The sequence below is a fragment of the Lepidochelys kempii genome, chromosome 2, assembly GCF_965140265.1.
Source record: "Lepidochelys kempii isolate rLepKem1 chromosome 2, rLepKem1.hap2, whole genome shotgun sequence".
Classification (NCBI taxonomy): Eukaryota; Metazoa; Chordata; order Testudines; family Cheloniidae; genus Lepidochelys; species Lepidochelys kempii.
Window position 1 is genome coordinate 97,621,490 of NC_133257.1, and position 18,211 is coordinate 97,639,700.

The window sequence follows — 18,211 nt, forward strand, 5'->3', positions numbered from 1 at the left end:
TGAGATTCCAAAAAGCAGGTGAAAGATACACACATGCAATTGAGATATTAGTTCAAATTATATCCTCCTGTTTTACTACATCTCCTGAAAGACTCAATCTGATGGCTTTTAGTTGTTAATATATTTTATATTTAATGGGCTATCTTTTCAACAGTGCTCAGGTTCCCATTTAGGGAGATAGAGTGATCAGATTTTCATAATCAGTGAGAACAACGGGGACTGGTGGATGCTGAATACTCACTTTTATGCTTAGATTACATTTCATTAGTATTCTTTAAAATGCAGAAGGTATGCCCTATGCAGGATCTCTTCCAAGGTAGAAAACCAAATAAATTATCCTTCTTCTAGGCCCATGTAGTTTAAAAAATAAAGCAACTAGTATCTTATGAGCTCAAGCACCTAAAAGTACTGCAGACTTCATCCTTGGTTAATAGTATTTTACTATCAGTTTTTCGTAGTATCACTTCAAAAGAAGTTTTATTTATGAGCAACAGACAATCAGCAGTCAGTCCAAATAGAGAATGTACTGCCACCATTTAAGTAATATCATTACTACGGAGCATAAGCCTAACACTGAAATCATAGAGGTATATGAGTAGAAACCCATCATCATCAAAGCAACACTTGCCATCACAAAAGTCATTCACACAATAACAAAAAAAAAAAAAAAAAAGCAAAACCTTTTACAATTGTTTGATGTTAAATCATCAAATTATTAGAAGTTGTGGTACAGACTACAAGGTTACCTATCACTACTGATGATAAATTGAATTGTAGTTCTTTATTTTGTAAAAACAATATAATTTTCTTTAAAACAGCAGAAACCACTTTGCTGTTTTCCCACCAGGAATGCTTTAACCAAAAGCAAACAACAAACAAAATCAAGATGCCTTTTAAAGGCTTTATTTGTGGATGGTTTGCAGCTATACCACTTTGTGAAGTCTGCAATTTATATTTTCCCCTAGGTATAGTCTTACATGTTTAAACAGTACCTCCAGAATCCACTTTAGATGTTCTACCTCCAAACTCTTCCTCTGTTCCCTAAGCAACTTGTTTAGAAAACTTAAGACATCAGCCAGAAGCTTCTCATCTTCTGTAGAAGCTGGAAGTACTTGCAGAAACCTTTGGTACAAACAAACAGTATAACTATGGATTTCACTTTCATATCTGAAGCACATGACTTGAGATCTGAAATTCCAACATGATATAAAATATCCATTAATGTACCGCCACTATGGACTTCTCTATAGTAAGGATTAAATTTAGAGAAATGAACAGAAGACAGGGAAAGAGCTATTAACACTTAAATATACTACCAAAACTAACTAAAGGGGAAAAAAGCCGAATTAGCTGCTTTCTTTTGTACAATTCACCTTTTAAATTCAGTTGTTTTAGTCATTTACTTTTTAGATTTTGCTCCTTTTCTAAGTGTAAATTATATATACTTGGCAACTAAGAAGCCAATTCCTTTTTAACATTTTTTTTTTTTAAATACTGAAAGCAAAGGATCTTTTCTTATCACTTTATTCTGTGGAGAAAAGATTATTAGGAAAACTCCAAGTATACTATACATCTTAAAGCTTAGATACTTAATATTACAGGGGCAGCTGGTAGCAACATCTATTTAGGTTGCTTAACATTTTCCATCATGTAAGATTTTTGACCTTTTCCATAAGAAGCCCTCACATTTCCATTGTTTGTAGCAGGCCTTTGCTATTCACCAGGGGAAATACTCTCACAGAGAAGCATTTTTTCTTTGTCCCAGGCAATTCCATTTAGATTTAGCTGAGTTCTAAAGTGTTCAAATCACCATTTTCCATCTCACTTGCTTTCATCAGAAATGTTTTGGTAGTGTGCCAATATTAATGAAGATTCCAAGACTGGCTAAACCTGCCACAGTAGTATTAGCAACATCACAGATACACCTGTGAGCTGCCAGAATTGCTGCTATGTGGAGAGGTGTGTGAGAAGAGAAGGGAGAAAGCCAGGCTTCCCCCCACAATCCCTCCTGCCTACTTCGCCCATTCTCAGCTCCAGAGTTCCATTCCCTAGTCCCATCTCCACCCCCCATGCCCCAAACCACACAGGACAAGAGCTTCTTCAACTCCTGCATGCAGGGAGCCAAGAGAGAGAGCCGAGCCAAGCTTTTCCTGGAGCCACTCCCTTCCTCCTTAACTCCTAGGAAGGGAGAGCAATTACTGAGCTGGGCTCCACTTGTAATCCCCTTAGACCTAGCATATGGCCCCAGCAGTCCATTATTACGGGACAGGAGCCTCCCCCATGCCTGGGTAGGGAAGAGAGCTAGCTGGGCTCTCCCTGACTGCATTCTGGACCCAGCACATGGTGCCAGCAGCCCATCCTGTCCTCTTCTGGATTAAGATACAGCTAATGTATTTAGTCCTGTAGCTCAAAAAGTAGCAGTCTGTGCTACAGTCATGAAGGCTATGGGTTCTAATACTGTTGATGATGCATGATGGGGAGCATGTTAGTTATACATGTAGAGAAAACGGTCACCTACCTTTCGTAACTGTTGTTCTTCGAGATGTGTTGCTCATGTCCATTCCATTCTAGGTGTGTGCACGCCCACGTGTATGGTTATCAGAGATTTTCGCCTTAGCGGTATCCATAAGGCAGGCTGTGGCTCCCCCTGGAGTGCCGCGCTCATGTGCTAATATATCAGGCACCACCAGCCCTATGGCTTCTCAGTTCCTTCTTGCCAGCAACTCCGACAGAGGGGCAGGAGGGCAGATTATGGAATGGACATCTTGAAGAACAATGGTTATGAAAGGTAGGTAACCATTTTTTCTTCTAGTGCTTGCTCATGTCAATTCCATTCTAGGTGATGCACAAGCAGTATCAATGGAGATGAGGTCAGAGTTCGTGGTCTTGCAGCACTGCTCTCCCAAAGCCAGTGTCATCTTCAGCTTGCTAGGCAAGCGAATAACAAGACGCGAACGTGTGGACAGATGACCAGGTATCTATCAGGTATCTCTTGGATTGGTACCTGTGCTAGGAAGGCCAGGTGGACCTTGACTGATGACAGAAACAAACCTTGGAGTTTGAGGTGCAGCAGATAATCCAGGATCTCCTGCAGCGGGGCCTGCTCGTCCTGCATACGCCATTCTGAGGCCCAATATGTGAACCTTTTCCATTTGGACAGATAAGTTGCTCTGGTAGAGGGTTTCCTGCTACCCAGCAAGACCTGCTGAACATGGGATGAGCATGCCCATTTGTCTGCACTTAGCCCTGCAATAACCAAGCCAGCAAGTGCAGTGCCACCAGGTTCGGGTGCAAAAGTGAATCAACGGCACTGGTGGGAATGCATATAGCGCCCCCAACCATGGAAAGAGAAATGCATCTGATAGGAAGACCCTGTCCATCCCTAGAATAAAACAGAACACAGGTGTGCCATGACCTCATCAGGGATACTGTTCCTGACAGCTTAGTCCATCCTCGTGTAGAATATTGGTTTAAAGAGCTTCTACATCCATGGTAGCCAGGATGGCATTTTCAGGAAGATCATGAATGGATTGTAGTTTCCTCAGGAAGTCGAAGATACCTAGGAGTGCTGGTAGCGTAGGGTCTGAGGAGAGAGTCCAAATAGCCAGATAATCCTGCTATCAGGGTGCCAATGCCTCAGATGATGGGGGGTCCACGATTCCCAGGTTTATGGATCTTGGGTAGTAGACAGAATACCCCTGGTCGGGGCTCTAGGGGTGTGTCTGTGTAGATTTGTTCCCATGCTGTAGCAGGGAGTTTCTTGAGCTGATGGTGCTTTTAGTACTCCTCAGTGGGATTGGAGAATAGTGGCCTGTAGAATGTGGTGTTGCCAGGCATCCTCTCCCCTGTAGGAGGGGGGTTTTGCTGTGGGAGCTGTGTCCTCTACCCCGACCTCCGAGCGCGTCTCCTGCACCAAACCCAGTGCCTCCAGCTGTTGCTCCAATGAGACAGCTGATGAGTGATGTGAAGGGGGCATCATCATCACTGGCACGCCCCACACGCTCCAATAAGGCCACTGTGCTGGTCAACGGCTGTGCTGCCAAGGCAGTGCTGTAGATGTCGATGCAGCCTCAGGTGCCCAATCACGCCGGTGGGGTCTTGGCAACTGCCCTTCTGTGCCTGAGGAATCTCTTTCCAGTGACCATGGAGGGGCCATCGATGCCTGTGTCTGCCTGCTGACCATCGCTGCCAGAGACCGGTGTTTGGAGTGGAGGGATTGGTGCTGCTGTCAGGGGGACCAGTTCCAGTATCCAGGGGACTGGAATCACGACAGAGTGAGCTCCCATGGGGCAGACTACTGAGATCTGCACCAAGAGTACAACCGTCGGGAAAGCAAACGGTACCAGTAGTACAGAGACCAGCGCCGCTCCCTCAGCGATTTGTGTCGAGATGGTGGGAACCAGGATCGCAGTGCTGGTGACTGAGGCCAAGCCCCAGAGGATCTGGGCCAAGATGCCGGAGATCTGCGGCACAGAGATGGAGAGCGCCACCTTGTCTCGGGGGATCGGCAGCGCTCCACTGCCCCGAGGGGTCTTAGCAGCTGGCTTACCCTCGTAGGGAGCCTTTACCACTTCCTGCAGCACATGCGGTGTCAGCAGCACGGGCAGAGGCCTCTGCTTTTTCAGCACCAGGGGAGCTTGGGAAAGCGTTGATGCTGCCAGAAGTTTGGGTCCCCTACCGCTCCCGGGTGTCAGTGGTGGATCCTTTAAGGGGCTAAGGGCCCCGACCAGGGAGGCACGTCCACATGGCTCTGGAGTGGCACGACAGCCAGAACCGGGTCCTTTGCCTAATGCTCCATGGCTTTTCTTGCCTGGTGCCGGGGAGCCATCCTTCTTTGTTTTCTTTCAGGGCACCAGCAATGGGGAGTGGTGACAGGCAAAGCCTGGTGCTGGGGTGCACTGCACACCAAGGTGTTAGGCGAGTTTGGTGGGACGGCTCGGAAGTCAGACAAAGGGCAGCCTCCATGAGGAGAGCCCGCAAACAACTATCCTGCTCTTTCTGAATTCTGGGTTGAAAATTTTTACAAATACGACACTTGTCCTTCACATGTGATTCCTCCAAGCACTTGAGGCAGCTGCTGTGGGGGTCCTCTACAGGCACAGGCCTGTTACAATCTATGCAGGGCTTATACCCTGGAGACCGGGGCATGCCCCACCTACAGTCCTCGCAGGGACTCTAGCTTCTAACTCCACTTAACAATTACTTAACACTAACTACTATAAACAACTATTTACAAGGTCTTAAGGCTCGAAGTCAGAAGAGACAAAACTGCTAGCCTTTGCTATGCAAGGAAAGGCGCTCCAACTAACCGCCATGGGCGGTAAGAAGGAACTGGGTGTAGGGCCGGCAGCGCCTGATATACCGACACACGAGCGCGGCACTCAACGGGGCGCCACAGCCGGCCCTATGGATACCGCTAAGGTAAAAATCTCCGACAACCACACACGTGGGCACGCACACACCTAGAATAGAATCGACATGAACAAGCACTTGAAGAACTTGTTTTTACCTTTGTCCTTTGAAAAACACAATCTAGGAAACTGAATACAAAAAACTATCTTATAACAAGTTGCAAACTCAGGCATACCAGGAAATGCAAAATTAAGATTACCTGTGCCACTATTTGGCCCTCTTGTGCATATTCATAGATTTGAAGGCCAGAAAGGATCATTGTATGACCTGCTGTATAATAAAAAGCATAGGACTTCCCCAAACTAGAGCAATTTTTTTTTTTTTTAAATCCAATCTTGATGCAAATTGCCAGTGAAAGAATCCACCACAACCTTTGGTACATTGTTCTAGTGCTTAATTACCCTCTCTGTTAAGTGTGACACAGTCTTTAATTACATGATACTTTCTTCCACAAGACACTTGCCTCATTCATTACACGTACTAGACACAAAAGGGGATGAAATTAAAGTTGTCTGGACAACCATAAATCTGGAGTGTCCTAACTTGCAAGTGCTTGACTTTGCAAACAAAACATTTTTTTAATGTCGGGCTTTTAACGTAATATACCTATATACCCTGACGCACTACTTTGTAACCAGTGACTACACTCTGCACTTACGCTTACCTGTTGAATGCTGTTTGCCAAGCCACGATCTTTGAAGTGGTCCTGTAAGAGCCAGTGCTACATTTTAAAGCCAGCCTGTCATTTAAAATATAAAAACTCATCCTAGTCACAGCAGCTCTAACTTCCCTGTGGGACACAGCTTGAATTACTGCATTAAGACAATCCTGCAGTCCACCGGTTGTGTGCGTTATCTTCAATGTAAGAATGTCCTCTGAGGATAGCTTTAATGTGTCTAAAAATCTGAAAAAGAAATAAAGGCACGGAATGACAATTAATAACCTGCAACTTTTAAAAAGATTTTAATAGCCACTGATTTCTTCACTTTTCTAGCTCTATTGAGAAAATTAACTGTGAACCTCTTTGATATTCTTTTTGATCAATCATGTCTTTAAGAAAAAAAATGAACTCTGAGCTGTCTTGTTTTTAAAGGTTGGTTTGTATTGGGAAGCTATTGGGCATAATTATGGTACTTATGTCTTCTCAGTACTAATGTTGGTAGTCACTTCTATGAGAATGCTATTTTATTTTTCGACAGAGTATACCAAAAAGAGTATGCTAGATCAGTGTGCATTTGCCTATGGAAAATCAGCATAAATATGACTGTCCTGCCATAAGGATGATGTTGTTAGTGGCTCTGCGCCTTCAAATGTCCCAAAGTAGATGAAACTTCCAAAGGATAGCTCCCTCCCCATTCTAATGAAGTCCACAACTCATCAGTTCCTCTGCTTGTCCAGCCAATCTACTGAGTTGAAGTAGCTTTATAAAATACCCCAGTTTCACGCCCCACTGAGAATCACTGGCTTCTCCGCCCAATTAGCAGACAGATGTATCAAATTAATTCTATTTTTCGTAGTGATTTTCATGACACGGACATCTGAGAGATGAACTGAAACCAAAACCCTCTCACATACAGTATACTACTCACAGGACATTCAATAGCAATGACAAGGCAAAGACGCGTGGCATTATCAACATGCACGATGCCACTTCATTATGCCCCTCTAAAGAGTTTCAATATAAATGCACCTTTGGAAAAGTCTCAGTTTGGTCAGCTTTGTTCCTTCCTTTTCCCCCTCTCCTTTAATTAAAACATTTCTGCAATGTTCATAGGCATGGAGCTAGCAATATGGGCCCCAGATATCATAAATCCTATTTTAACTAATAGTAAGATGGATAATAAGACAGAAAAGCATCTTATCCTAGATAAGTTACTTCTTAAAAAATTGTTGAGATGAACAGAAACTTGAAGAACTATTTAAAATACACAACCACATCCTGTGATGTATGTGCAGATAACTCATAAGGAACTAGATATGTATACTGAAAATGTGCTCGTTAAGACAGGTCACCAGAAGGTGATAAACAGATTCTAGGCAGGAAGGGGGTAGTAAACAGTTCTCTCTCTGGGAGACCTTTGTGTATTGTATGCTTCTGGGACAACTCAATCTCCATAAAACGAATGTATATACTTTGAGACAGGCTCCATTTGCTGTCTGCGTCAGGTGCAGGCCCAAGGATTTACAAAGACAAAGGAACCCCAAGATAAGCATCTTAACAGGGGACATCCTGGGGTAAGGGACCATATTCAGTAACTGCATAAAAGCAGCAGAGAGGAGATGAGATTTCATCCTTCACCAAGGAATTTAGATGTTAGTGAGTTTGCTTGGATGGAAAAATGGATCTCAGTCAGGCTTGATGAAAATGCTGAGAAGAAAACTTTGGGTAAGAAATTTCTTAATGCAGGAAGATAATTTATTAGTTAAACTTGGGTTCTAGAAAGCATGTTATGTTTTTATTTTATATGTAACCATTTGTTCCCAATGTTCTTATTTATTATCATTTGGAATCTCTGTTCTTTTATAATAAAAACTTATATATTTATACTGAAAACAAGAATATCTCAGTGCAGTGTGTTAAGTAGACTGGTGATCCTGAATTAAACTAGTAAGCTGGTGTGTACTAGTTCTTTGTGAGTAAAGCATCAGAGTCCTCAAAGTGTTCAACAGATCATGGGCTGGGCACTCCGGAAGGATGCTTGGAGGACTTGGGCAATAGGCAAACCCCAACGCTAACCTGTACAGGCAGAGCAAGGCCTGAGGAGACAGTGCTTGTTTTGCCAGAGGCTGGTGGAGTCAAGCAGCTGATCCACAGCAGGTACAGACAAGGCCGCCTCACGCTAAGGGCAAGTGGTAGCAAGATGCCTCACAGCCCTGGGTAACCCTGGGAGGCATCACAGATATGTAAGCAGATAATTCAATCCTACTAAATAAATCAAATGCCCTTTGAGCAGAGCCAACTTGTAGGAAATTTAAGCTCTGAAAAATACACCAAAATACAGCAAATTTAAGCACTTTTTAAAATTATGTTAAATGTAATTCACATAGATATGAAGGCCAATTTCTTGTAAGACCACAATAGTCCTTCATGTATATAAAATTAACAGTTTTAAGGAAATTCCATCCCAAACCAACAGTAGATGAAGAATTTAAGTCAAATGTTTACTTCAGCAGGATATAGCACTCTCTAAAATCAAGATGAGCTGCCTCATGTTCAGCAACACTTAGCTTTATGGCTTAACCCTGATTTCATTGTAATCAAAGGGAGTTTGTTTTTTAATCTATATTAATGGGAGTAGGAGCAGGCTCTAGATTTATCACAGAGCTGCAACTCAGATACACTAGCAGCCCCTGACAGCATTTTTCACAAACAGCCGGTATGTGATCCTTTACCACTTAAAATTATAGCGATTTTGAACCATGAACAGTTTGGACTACAATGCAATATAAAGTTAAAAGGCATTTAACCTTGTAGGAAGGCTACTTTAATTATATTATGATTCAGTATAAAGGTATCATGACTTACGCTTGTGCTTCTGTTTCATAGTTCACCAGCTGCAGTAGGTTATCAATCCCATGGTACCATGACAGATTCCAAGCCATCTTAAGCATGTCTGACACAGGCTTTGACGCCAAGCAGTCAGAAGATAACAGCAAAACAACAGAGTTAGGACTAACTGCATGATGAGCAGTGATTCTGATTGGGAGGTGATACCTTTAGAAAAATTGTATTGAAATATTCAGTTATAATAAGACAGTCAATCTTTCAACCAAGGTTTTTTGAAAGTCTGCAGAGCGAGAAAAAAAGCCACATTTACTACTTAAGAACACAGAACACAAATATGTCCTTCCCTTCACAACAGCATCTTCCAATCTGGAAGCTCCAAGTTCCCAGACTAAAGGATTGTGTGTGTGAAGGAAGATTACTCCACTATGAAGAAACCCATTTTTTCCCGTCCAACACACTGAATATAGAGCCTGAAAAGGATTTTCTTACTACCACCACCTACCTGTAAGAGAGAGATAAACAAGTGAAGAACTATACTTTTCTTTGTTTCCACCTCCTTTGGCTAGGAAACATAGCATGGTGTCTGGGCTGCCATATAGGAACACCATAGAATTAGGTAGGTAAAACAAATAGAAATCTAGCTTCTCATTTACTACTACTCCTGCCACAACAACATGGTCACAATATGAGAGAATGCAAGACTCAAAACTGGGCCTCTGAGTAGAAACAAAAGAATAACCGTATAATAAAGGGAAAACACTTCAATCACAATCCAACCCCCCAAAGAAAACAAATCACTCAAAGATGCTCAGAATGAAAACTTTTAAAGCATGCAAAGACTACACATGTATTGTGAGGTTTCATATTTACTTACTCATTTCCATGTAAATTTACTCAGTTTGGAAGTTTATTTTTTGTTTTGTTTTAAAACTGATAGCCCTAAAATTCACCCTGACCTCTGACAGCCAAGCTGGGGTTTCTTGATCTCACACAGTTGCATCAACAACAGATCTGTAGTTCAAACTAGTTCCTGAGTCACAACCCCATTATCTTTAGAGCTTACTGATCACTTTCATTATTAGCCTGATCTGAAAAGTTTAAATGGCAAAAAAAATTATAAACTTTAAGGTGAGCAAATCTGATATGGAAACCAGAGCAGGGCAAAAAGTATGGAATACCAAAAATGTCATTTTAGTCACTTTTTTGGATAGATTACTTTTTAAAAAGTGATGCAAAGGCCAACCTTAGCCCAAAATCTTTGTCAACCTCATGGGGAAAAAAGGGTGGGAGTGGGGTTTATTTAAAGGTGGTGTTCTTTTGTTGTTGTTTTAACTAAAACAAATATCCCTTGAAGTGTTAGCAATCCAAACACTAATAATGTTCTGGTGCATGAGAACTTGAAATTGGTTAGAAAGTGATTATTAATCAAAGTGAAACAGAGCAGTATATTTTTGTTAACCAGGCTGAGAAAACAATAAAATCCATGAATAGTTAAAAGCCCTGTGCTGATTTTAGGGAGACTTTCACATGTTCCTAGCTCCTTTTAGGATCTGGCCCTTACTGAAAAGTAAGTTAGAGCTTTAAAATTCTTTTAGTTTTAACAGTGTTACATACTATTACAGTAGAAACAAAGCTAAGGATATTGCCTAACAAATGATTTGCTCTGACTGCTAACTATTATGCAAAACCGTAATCACTTCACTTTCACCCTCACTAGTTTGCTTTTCTCCATCTATTGCCTCTTATCATATGCTTAGATTGTAAGCTCCTTGATGCACAGATGTCGTTTCTTTCACATGCATCCGTTAAATGTATAGTGCCTAGCACAATGGGCCACTAGTCCTTCTGCAACCAACAGTATTTTGCAGCTGACAGGTTTACAGGAAACGTAAAACACAGAGCTGAGCAGAAAGTTAACATGACTCGGCATTCCAGGTGTTTAGTGTCTGAGGACACTAATTCTGTCCATGCTTATCTTTGCACTTGTAAATAATCTCACTGACTATCCATGTAAGTTAAACTCTTGCATAAGAGTTTACAGGATCAGAGTACTTGTTAGTCTCTAAGGTGCCACAAGTACTCCTTTTCTTTTTGTGGATACAGACTAACACGGCTGCTACTCTGATACAGGATCAGAGTTTTTGTTGCTGTCATCTGCAGCTCACAACGGCAAACAACATTCCTTCAGCTTGAGTAGAGCTGAAGTTTTAAAAAAATAAATCAGAAATTTCAGATCAATTCAGGGAAACAAATAGAATTTTCATGTCTACTAAGTAAAAACTCATTGATATAAAAGCTCCATATTAGTTTACGTATAAAATTAGCACTTGGGCAAAACACACGGTACCATTGCTCTTTATAACACAATTTTCAGAAGCCACACAGATGACTAGGAAACTTACTGCAAATTAACAAGTAAATGGAAAAAACAGAACAGTAAAGCTAATGCATCACAAAATATATTTTAATTTACTTTGAGAATTTTGTTTAGCTTTACTTTTAACACTTCATAATGCTATAGTGCATTTTGTAAAAACAATGAAATCTCATGAAACAATATGACACCTTACTTCAGCACTTACTTTTACATTTTTAATGGGTTGTGAGGAAAGACGCAGTTACCATCATTCTTTTGTGTGAATTTCAAAATGTACAGATTAGTGAGTTTCTACTGTATCTGTATTTTTTTATCCCAGGAATGTATTGGTCCCCAATGGTTGGCAGCACATAGACAAAAATAAAGTTAACTGTAAAGAGCCTTACCGTCTAACAATAGCTACAGGCAAGCTGAAGGCAGTTCGGTTAGAACAATTACTGGATACATCATCGGCCCTGCAAAAAGAAAGATTCATTAAACAGTAGTATTAGACTGAAATTCATCTTTAGCTGTTATTGCCTGACTTAAACTCTGCTTTTTCTACTAAGGCAACACCAATACTTCATAATTCTGATAACCTATCTTTTTATTTCCTCTCTCCTTTCTGGCTCTTCACAGGATATTTCTCAACAAACAGTATATTCATATAATATTATTTTGTTAATATTGACTTGTTTGTAGACCATGCAAACAAATAAGGGCTTTTGCAATAATATTATAATTTAAGACATACATACTTTGGTATTTACCTGTAGAATATCTGTTGTATGTGTTTACTGTCTGATAACATTATAGTGGTATATTAAAGCGTTATGGTCAGTTCAAATTAATTCTGTATTTCCTCACATAAAAGTAACAACTCTTTCCAATAAGTTTCAAGTATATGAACTGCAAGAAGACAATACTAACTTTCTTTCCAATGACTTAACATTTGTTTTGAGTGATGAAGCACATACAAATGTTTTTTTGGAAAGACAAACGGATTTTTAAATGGAATCCCAGCTACCATCAACCAAGCAGTATTATTTTTTTCAAATTTTAAGAGAGCTTACTGCAGGGATCAGCAATCTTTGGCACGCAGCCCGTCAGGGAAATCCGCTGTCGAGCCGGGACGGTTTGTTTACCTGCAGCGTGCGCAGCTTCGGCCGATCGCAGCTCCCACTTGCCATGATTCACCGTTCCAGGCCAATGGGGCTGTGGGAAGCAGCGGCCAGCATATCCCTCGGACCACGCTGCTTCCCGCAGCCCCCATTGGCCTGGAACGGTGAACCCCGGCCAGTGGGAGTGCGATCGGCCGAACCTGCACACGCTGCAGGTAAACAAATCGTCCCGGCCCACCAGCGGAATTCCCTGACAGGCCGCATGCCAAAGATTGCTGAACCCTGGCTTACTGTTTAAATAATTGAGGAATGCATTTACAGAAAAGATATGCAAACAAACAATAAGAGCTTTTGCAATAATATTTTAATTTAAGACAAATACAGAATTATTATGAAATATTTATATTGCTGTACAATCCAGAAGCCTCAGCCAGGTTCTGGCCCTATTGTGCTAAGCACCGTACAAACATGACTAACAAAGTATGTATCAAATGGTAAGAAATGAAATTATTTCTAATGCATTAATGAAATGTAATGATCAAAGATAATCTGTTGTGAGGTTAAAGGAAAATTTCGTATGCCTCTATCTTGCAAATGACTCTACAGGAGTTATTCAATGTAAGTGCAAGGATCCAACAACTGGATCAAGACCTTTGGATGCGGCCTTTAAAACCTAAGTCCACTGACATCAATAGAGAAACACCCCTTCATATCAATAGGCTTTAGATCAGGCTCTATATTAAATTGTAGGATAAATATTTTGTGCAAACTCAAAAACATAACAAGAAAATTATACATTTTCATACAAAGGGATAATGAAGAGAGGTATTTTTAAATTACTATAGTTTTGCTTACCAGATTTCTTTTCTTGCTACTTCATCAAACAACAGAAGACAAAGCAATGCTGCACTTTCAGTCAGAACAGCACAGTCATCTTGGAATATCAAGGAAACTGAATAAAACAAGATAAATTTAAAACATTCTTCATTAAAACATTGGTAGTCAACAGTACATACAAGAGCATTGATATAACCCTTTTAACTCAACAGGAGTACTAACTTCAAAAGGAACAGAATACCGGCTCAAATCAGTAAGCCATTTTTTCTTAACATTTTATGCTATCTGAAGTAGCCACAGACTGATCCTGTGTCAGTGGAGAGTTTGGTATTTGTTTTTTGGGGGGAGGGAGGAGAGTTTGTAAATAGCTAGTCATATTTCAGACATTTTCTTTCCATTTAAAGTACTTCAAAGCTTTTTCAAGTCACCTCTCAATAACGTTAGCAGGATAGAAGGCTGCTGTGCTAATGACAGGCGTATAATTGGATCAGCATATACAAGTTTTCGTAGAACTGTAAGACATGGCAACACAATACATTCCATGATCTGCAGGGGAGAAAAAAAAGAGTATGTTAATGTAGATGCCTCCCTATATGCAGTACTATTTAGTCAAGTAAATGAGAAAATTCTTAATTTATGATTAGTAGACAACTGCCATGCTAGGAATTTCTACTATTTATCTCCTCAAAAGACCAAAAGCACCAAGACCTAGAAAACTGTTAACCAATAAGATTGAATCTGGAAATCAGTGCATCCTAACTGGCTATAATAAGTTCAGTGGGATATTTTTAATTACTTCCAGGTGTAAACAGATATTTTTCTGGACCTCTAACCTCACACCCCTCCTTGAATGTTCATTTCAAAAAACAAAATTAAAGTCCTGTCTATATTAGAAAGATTTCCAAATAGCTCTAATTAAATAAAGTATAAATAATATTTTATACTTTATGGCATTTTTCATCTGCAGATCTCAAAGTGCAGCACAGCAGTGACTAAATTTTGTTATCCCCAAATTACAGATAGGAAAACCGAAAAACAGATAGGTAAGGTAACTTGCCCAAGATTAGAGTGTCAGTGGACTAGCCAGAAACAGAACCAAGGCCTCATTCAGAATGTAAAGAGCAGAATACATTTGGACAATTTGTCCAGTGAACACCAAGAACTAAAGCTACTATCTCTTTCAGATATTAGTATTTCAGAGACTATTCCATTACTTTGCTTTCCTTAGTTTCTATACTTAAGATTTGTTTTATGAAATCTGTTTGCACCACTATAACTAGAGGCTGCTTCTGAGGCTTTATTTAAAACTCTGCTCTCCCCAGCACTCCATTGGCAGCCCTCCCCAAAAGGATACTTACAGTACAGTTTTTAAAAATTATTGAAAAGTTTATATTTCTATGTATATTTTTTCAAACTGGTGCATTAAGTTATCTTGATATTGTATGCAGTCAATATCTAAGTACAAAAAAAACTGAATGCACATGGGAATTAAGCCATGGTCTCACCACCATAAGGGGATCCCTTCAGATCAGGGTAGAGAGATCCTGGTGGACAGTTTTCATAGATGAAGCTCATAACTGTTCTGTGGTTAGAGAACTTCACTCTCCAGGTCTGTCAGTCTAGTCACATTTCAAGAGCATTTTGAAAGTATTGGTGAATGACTTAATCTAGCAAAATGTTCAATATTCCAGTCATTAATTTTAGCCAAGTTTTTATTTATGATGGATATTCAGTCTTTTTATGATGTATAAGGTTTATTTTAGGAAAATGAAGATAGTGACTTCGCCTTTCTATATCAATTAATCCACCTTCCTTTCCCACCTGTCCACTTTGAGCATACCATAGATAAACAAACAAAACACACCAGCCAAAACAGAAGTAACACAGTTAGTGATAGCTTACTGTGATTTCCAAATTTCCTGTACACACAAACAACCTTCTCCCCACTAAGATTAAGAGAAAAATTTTCAGAAGTGCTTAAGTGACTTAATATTGACTTAGACTTGACTTTTACTGTGACTTAGGTGCTTGGTTAATTTAAGCACTAATTTTTTACTCTAGATTCACAACCAGTGCTCTTCCTCAATCATGCCTATTAAGGGGTTTCTACTCTGATATTCTTTAACAAAAATTCTGCTTGTTTGCATCAGTACTATAGTGTTAACTATAGACAATTCTCTAAGTCAAAAGGATTTTATTAGCTTAGTATTCTGTATGTTAAACAAAAACATAATATCATGCTAAAATAAAATTGGCAAAATAGAGCTGTGGGAATTAAACCTCTTCTGCAGCAATAGCCTTGAGTAGATCTCACATTCAAGCTATCAGAATCTGGCGATAGAACTCCTTAATGTGACTGAGGTAAGATACCTTTTCCAGTATCAATATTTAAAAACATTTCTTCATAAACTTAAAATTAAAACTTCTGTAAAATTAACAAGTGTTTTGTGGTCTTCAGACTCCTAAGGGAATTCTACACCAAAAAATTAAAAATTCAGCAAAATTTGCCCATTCCCAGCTTCTCGCAAACAGAAGCTAGGGACATCATCCCTGCCCATCTGGTTAACAGCCACTGATGGACCTATTCTCCATGAACTTATCTAGTTCTTTTTTGAACCCTGATATAGTCTTGGCCTTCACAACATCCTCTGGCAAGGCATTCCACAGGTTGACTATGCATTGTGTGAAAAAAAATACTTACTTTTGTTTGTTTTAAACCTGATGCCTATTAATTTCATTTCAACCTAGTTCTTGTGTTATTTGAAGGAGTAAATAGCACTTTCTTATTTACTTTCTCCACATCGTCATGATTTTATAGACCTCTATTATAGACTTTCTCCACCTCAGTCATGATTTTATAGACCTCTATAGTTGTCTCTTTTCCAAGCTGAAAAGTTCCAGTCTTATTAATCGCTTCTCATATGGAAGCAGTTCCATACCCGTAATCATTTTTGTTGCCCTTTTCTGAATCTTTTCCAATTCCAATATCTTTTTTAAAATGGGGCAACCACATCTGCACACAGTATTCAAGATGTGGGCGTACCATGGATTTATAACCTGAAGTCTCGAAGTGTATGAGAGCCAGCAGCCAAAGTTAATCCAAGCAAATAGCCTGTGAACAGTCTATTGCCCAAGACATTTTTACATAAAGCATTCAAACACTTTGAAATAATGAACGATCATGAAATTTTAAGTGTTTTCTAATCAATCACAAACACAAAAAGGCTTGGGCATGTCTGACTGCTACAAACTCGTTGTTCAATTCTATGGGTGACCTTGTCTGCTGAGATTTCCCTGGTGAATGCTCTGTAGGACAGCAGTTTTCAAGCATTCAGGAGGCTGTTTTATTTCTATCTGTATGTTCCTCAATAAACTTTGGATGTTTTACAATGCATGTCTGCTTCTTGTAGATTACTCACTGTTGAGGACTGGACTTTAGGAGTCCAGGATGCAACCTTTAAAGACAATGTTTGACTTTATGAACCCTTTAAAATCACTTTTTAGTCTTCAACAAGGGAGAGATTAGAGATTTCAATATTTTCGTTAATGACTTGGATAGTGGACTGGAAGCAGGATTATAAAAATCTGCACAGGAGACCAAGCTGGGAGGGGTTGCAAGCACTTTGGAGGATATGATTAGAATTCAAAACAACTTAACCAAATTAGAGAATTGGTCTGAAATCAACAAAATGAAATTCAATAAAGACTAGTGCAAATACTACACTTCAGAAGGAAAAATAAAATAAACTACAAATGGCGGTAATGACTAGCTAGGTTGTATACCGCTGAAAAGATCTGGGGGCTGATAATGAATCACAAATTGAATGAGAGTCAGCAATGAGATGAAGTTGTGAAAAAGGCCAACTTTCTAGGGTGCATTAACAAAAGCGTTGTTTGTAAGACACGGGAGGTAAATGTCCCACTCTACTCGGCACTGGTGAGTCCCCAGACGGAGTACTGTGTCCAATTCTGGGTGCCACACTTCAGAAAAGATGTGGATACATTGGAAAGAGTCCAAAGGAGAACAAAAAATATAACAAGTACAGTAACGTTGTCCCCGTTAATGTTATTTTGTTATTAGGTCGCTGACCTATTAGAGAACATACTCCTTTAAAGTCCTGCAATGTTCCCTTATAACGCTGTTTGGCTCCCCCGCCCACTGCTCTAATCGGGAAGCAGGCAAGCCCCTGCTCCACAGGCAGTAGCGCTGGGCAGGCGGAGCGGAGCAAGCCCCCACGCCTCTCCCCGGCACGAGGTCCAGGCAGGCGGAGCAGAGCAAGCCCCGTGCCTCCACCCCGCTCCCCGGCAGGAGCGCCAGGCGGGTGGAACAGGGCAAGCCCCAGCGCCCCAACCCCACTACACCCCGCCTCAACCAAGCTTCACAATCATCATTGCCGAGTACAGTATTAAATTGTTTGTTTAAAATTATTTAAAACTTATACTGTATATGTATATAATGTCTTTTGTTTGGCGAAATTTTTTTTCCTGGACCCTACCCCCCCTCACCCATTTATATTAATTCTTATGGGGAAATTGGATTTGCTTAACAGCATTTCGCTGAAAGTTGCATTTTTCAAGAACATCACTAGGACGTTAAGTGAGGAGTTACTGTATTAAAAAACTTGACCTTTGAGAAAAGGTAAAAAAAACTCTGCATGTTTCGTCTTGAGAAAAGATGACTGAGGGGGAACCTGATAGCCCTTAACATATCTTAAAACTGTTATTATAAAGAGATCAACTGTTCTTCACGTCCTCTGAATGTAGGACAAGAAGCAATGGGTTAATGTGTAGCAAGAGAGATTTAGTTTAGGTATTAGGAAAAACTAACTAGAAAGGTAACTAAATTGAAGAACAGGATTCCAAGGTACCCACTGCTGGAGGTTTTTAAGAACAGATTGGGCAAAATCTGTCAGGAATGGTCTAGGCTTACTTGGTCCTGCCTCACCAGAAAGGGCTGGACTTGATGACCTCTTGAAG

At 40.2% G+C, this 18,211-nt stretch overlaps 1 protein-coding gene across 12 annotated transcripts in view; it reads right to left on the reverse strand.

The window, feature by feature from the left end:
* RTTN (rotatin) overlaps window positions 1-18,211 on the reverse strand; it is a 145,381-nt gene that overhangs the window by 78,641 nt on the left and 48,529 nt on the right. For 10 of the 12 annotated variants that reach the window (XR_012157271.1, XM_073331720.1, XM_073331724.1 and 7 more), the window contains 6 exons: window positions 13,663-13,780; window positions 13,253-13,349; window positions 11,684-11,752; window positions 8,939-9,127; window positions 6,077-6,316; window positions 978-1,122 (listed from right to left, as the gene is read on the reverse strand). Coding sequence is in view for 11 of the 12 variants with exons in the window: in XM_073331720.1 (XP_073187821.1) it covers window positions 978-1,122; window positions 6,077-6,316; window positions 8,939-9,127; window positions 11,684-11,752; window positions 13,253-13,349; window positions 13,663-13,780 (858 nt within the window). In the remaining variant the exon portion in view is untranslated. Of the gene's footprint in view, window positions 1-977; window positions 1,123-6,076; window positions 6,317-8,938; window positions 9,128-11,683; window positions 11,753-13,252; window positions 13,350-13,662; window positions 13,781-14,739; window positions 17,600-18,211 lie in introns of those variants that run through there. The other 2 variants (XM_073331729.1, XM_073331721.1) reach the window with 2 other exon arrangements.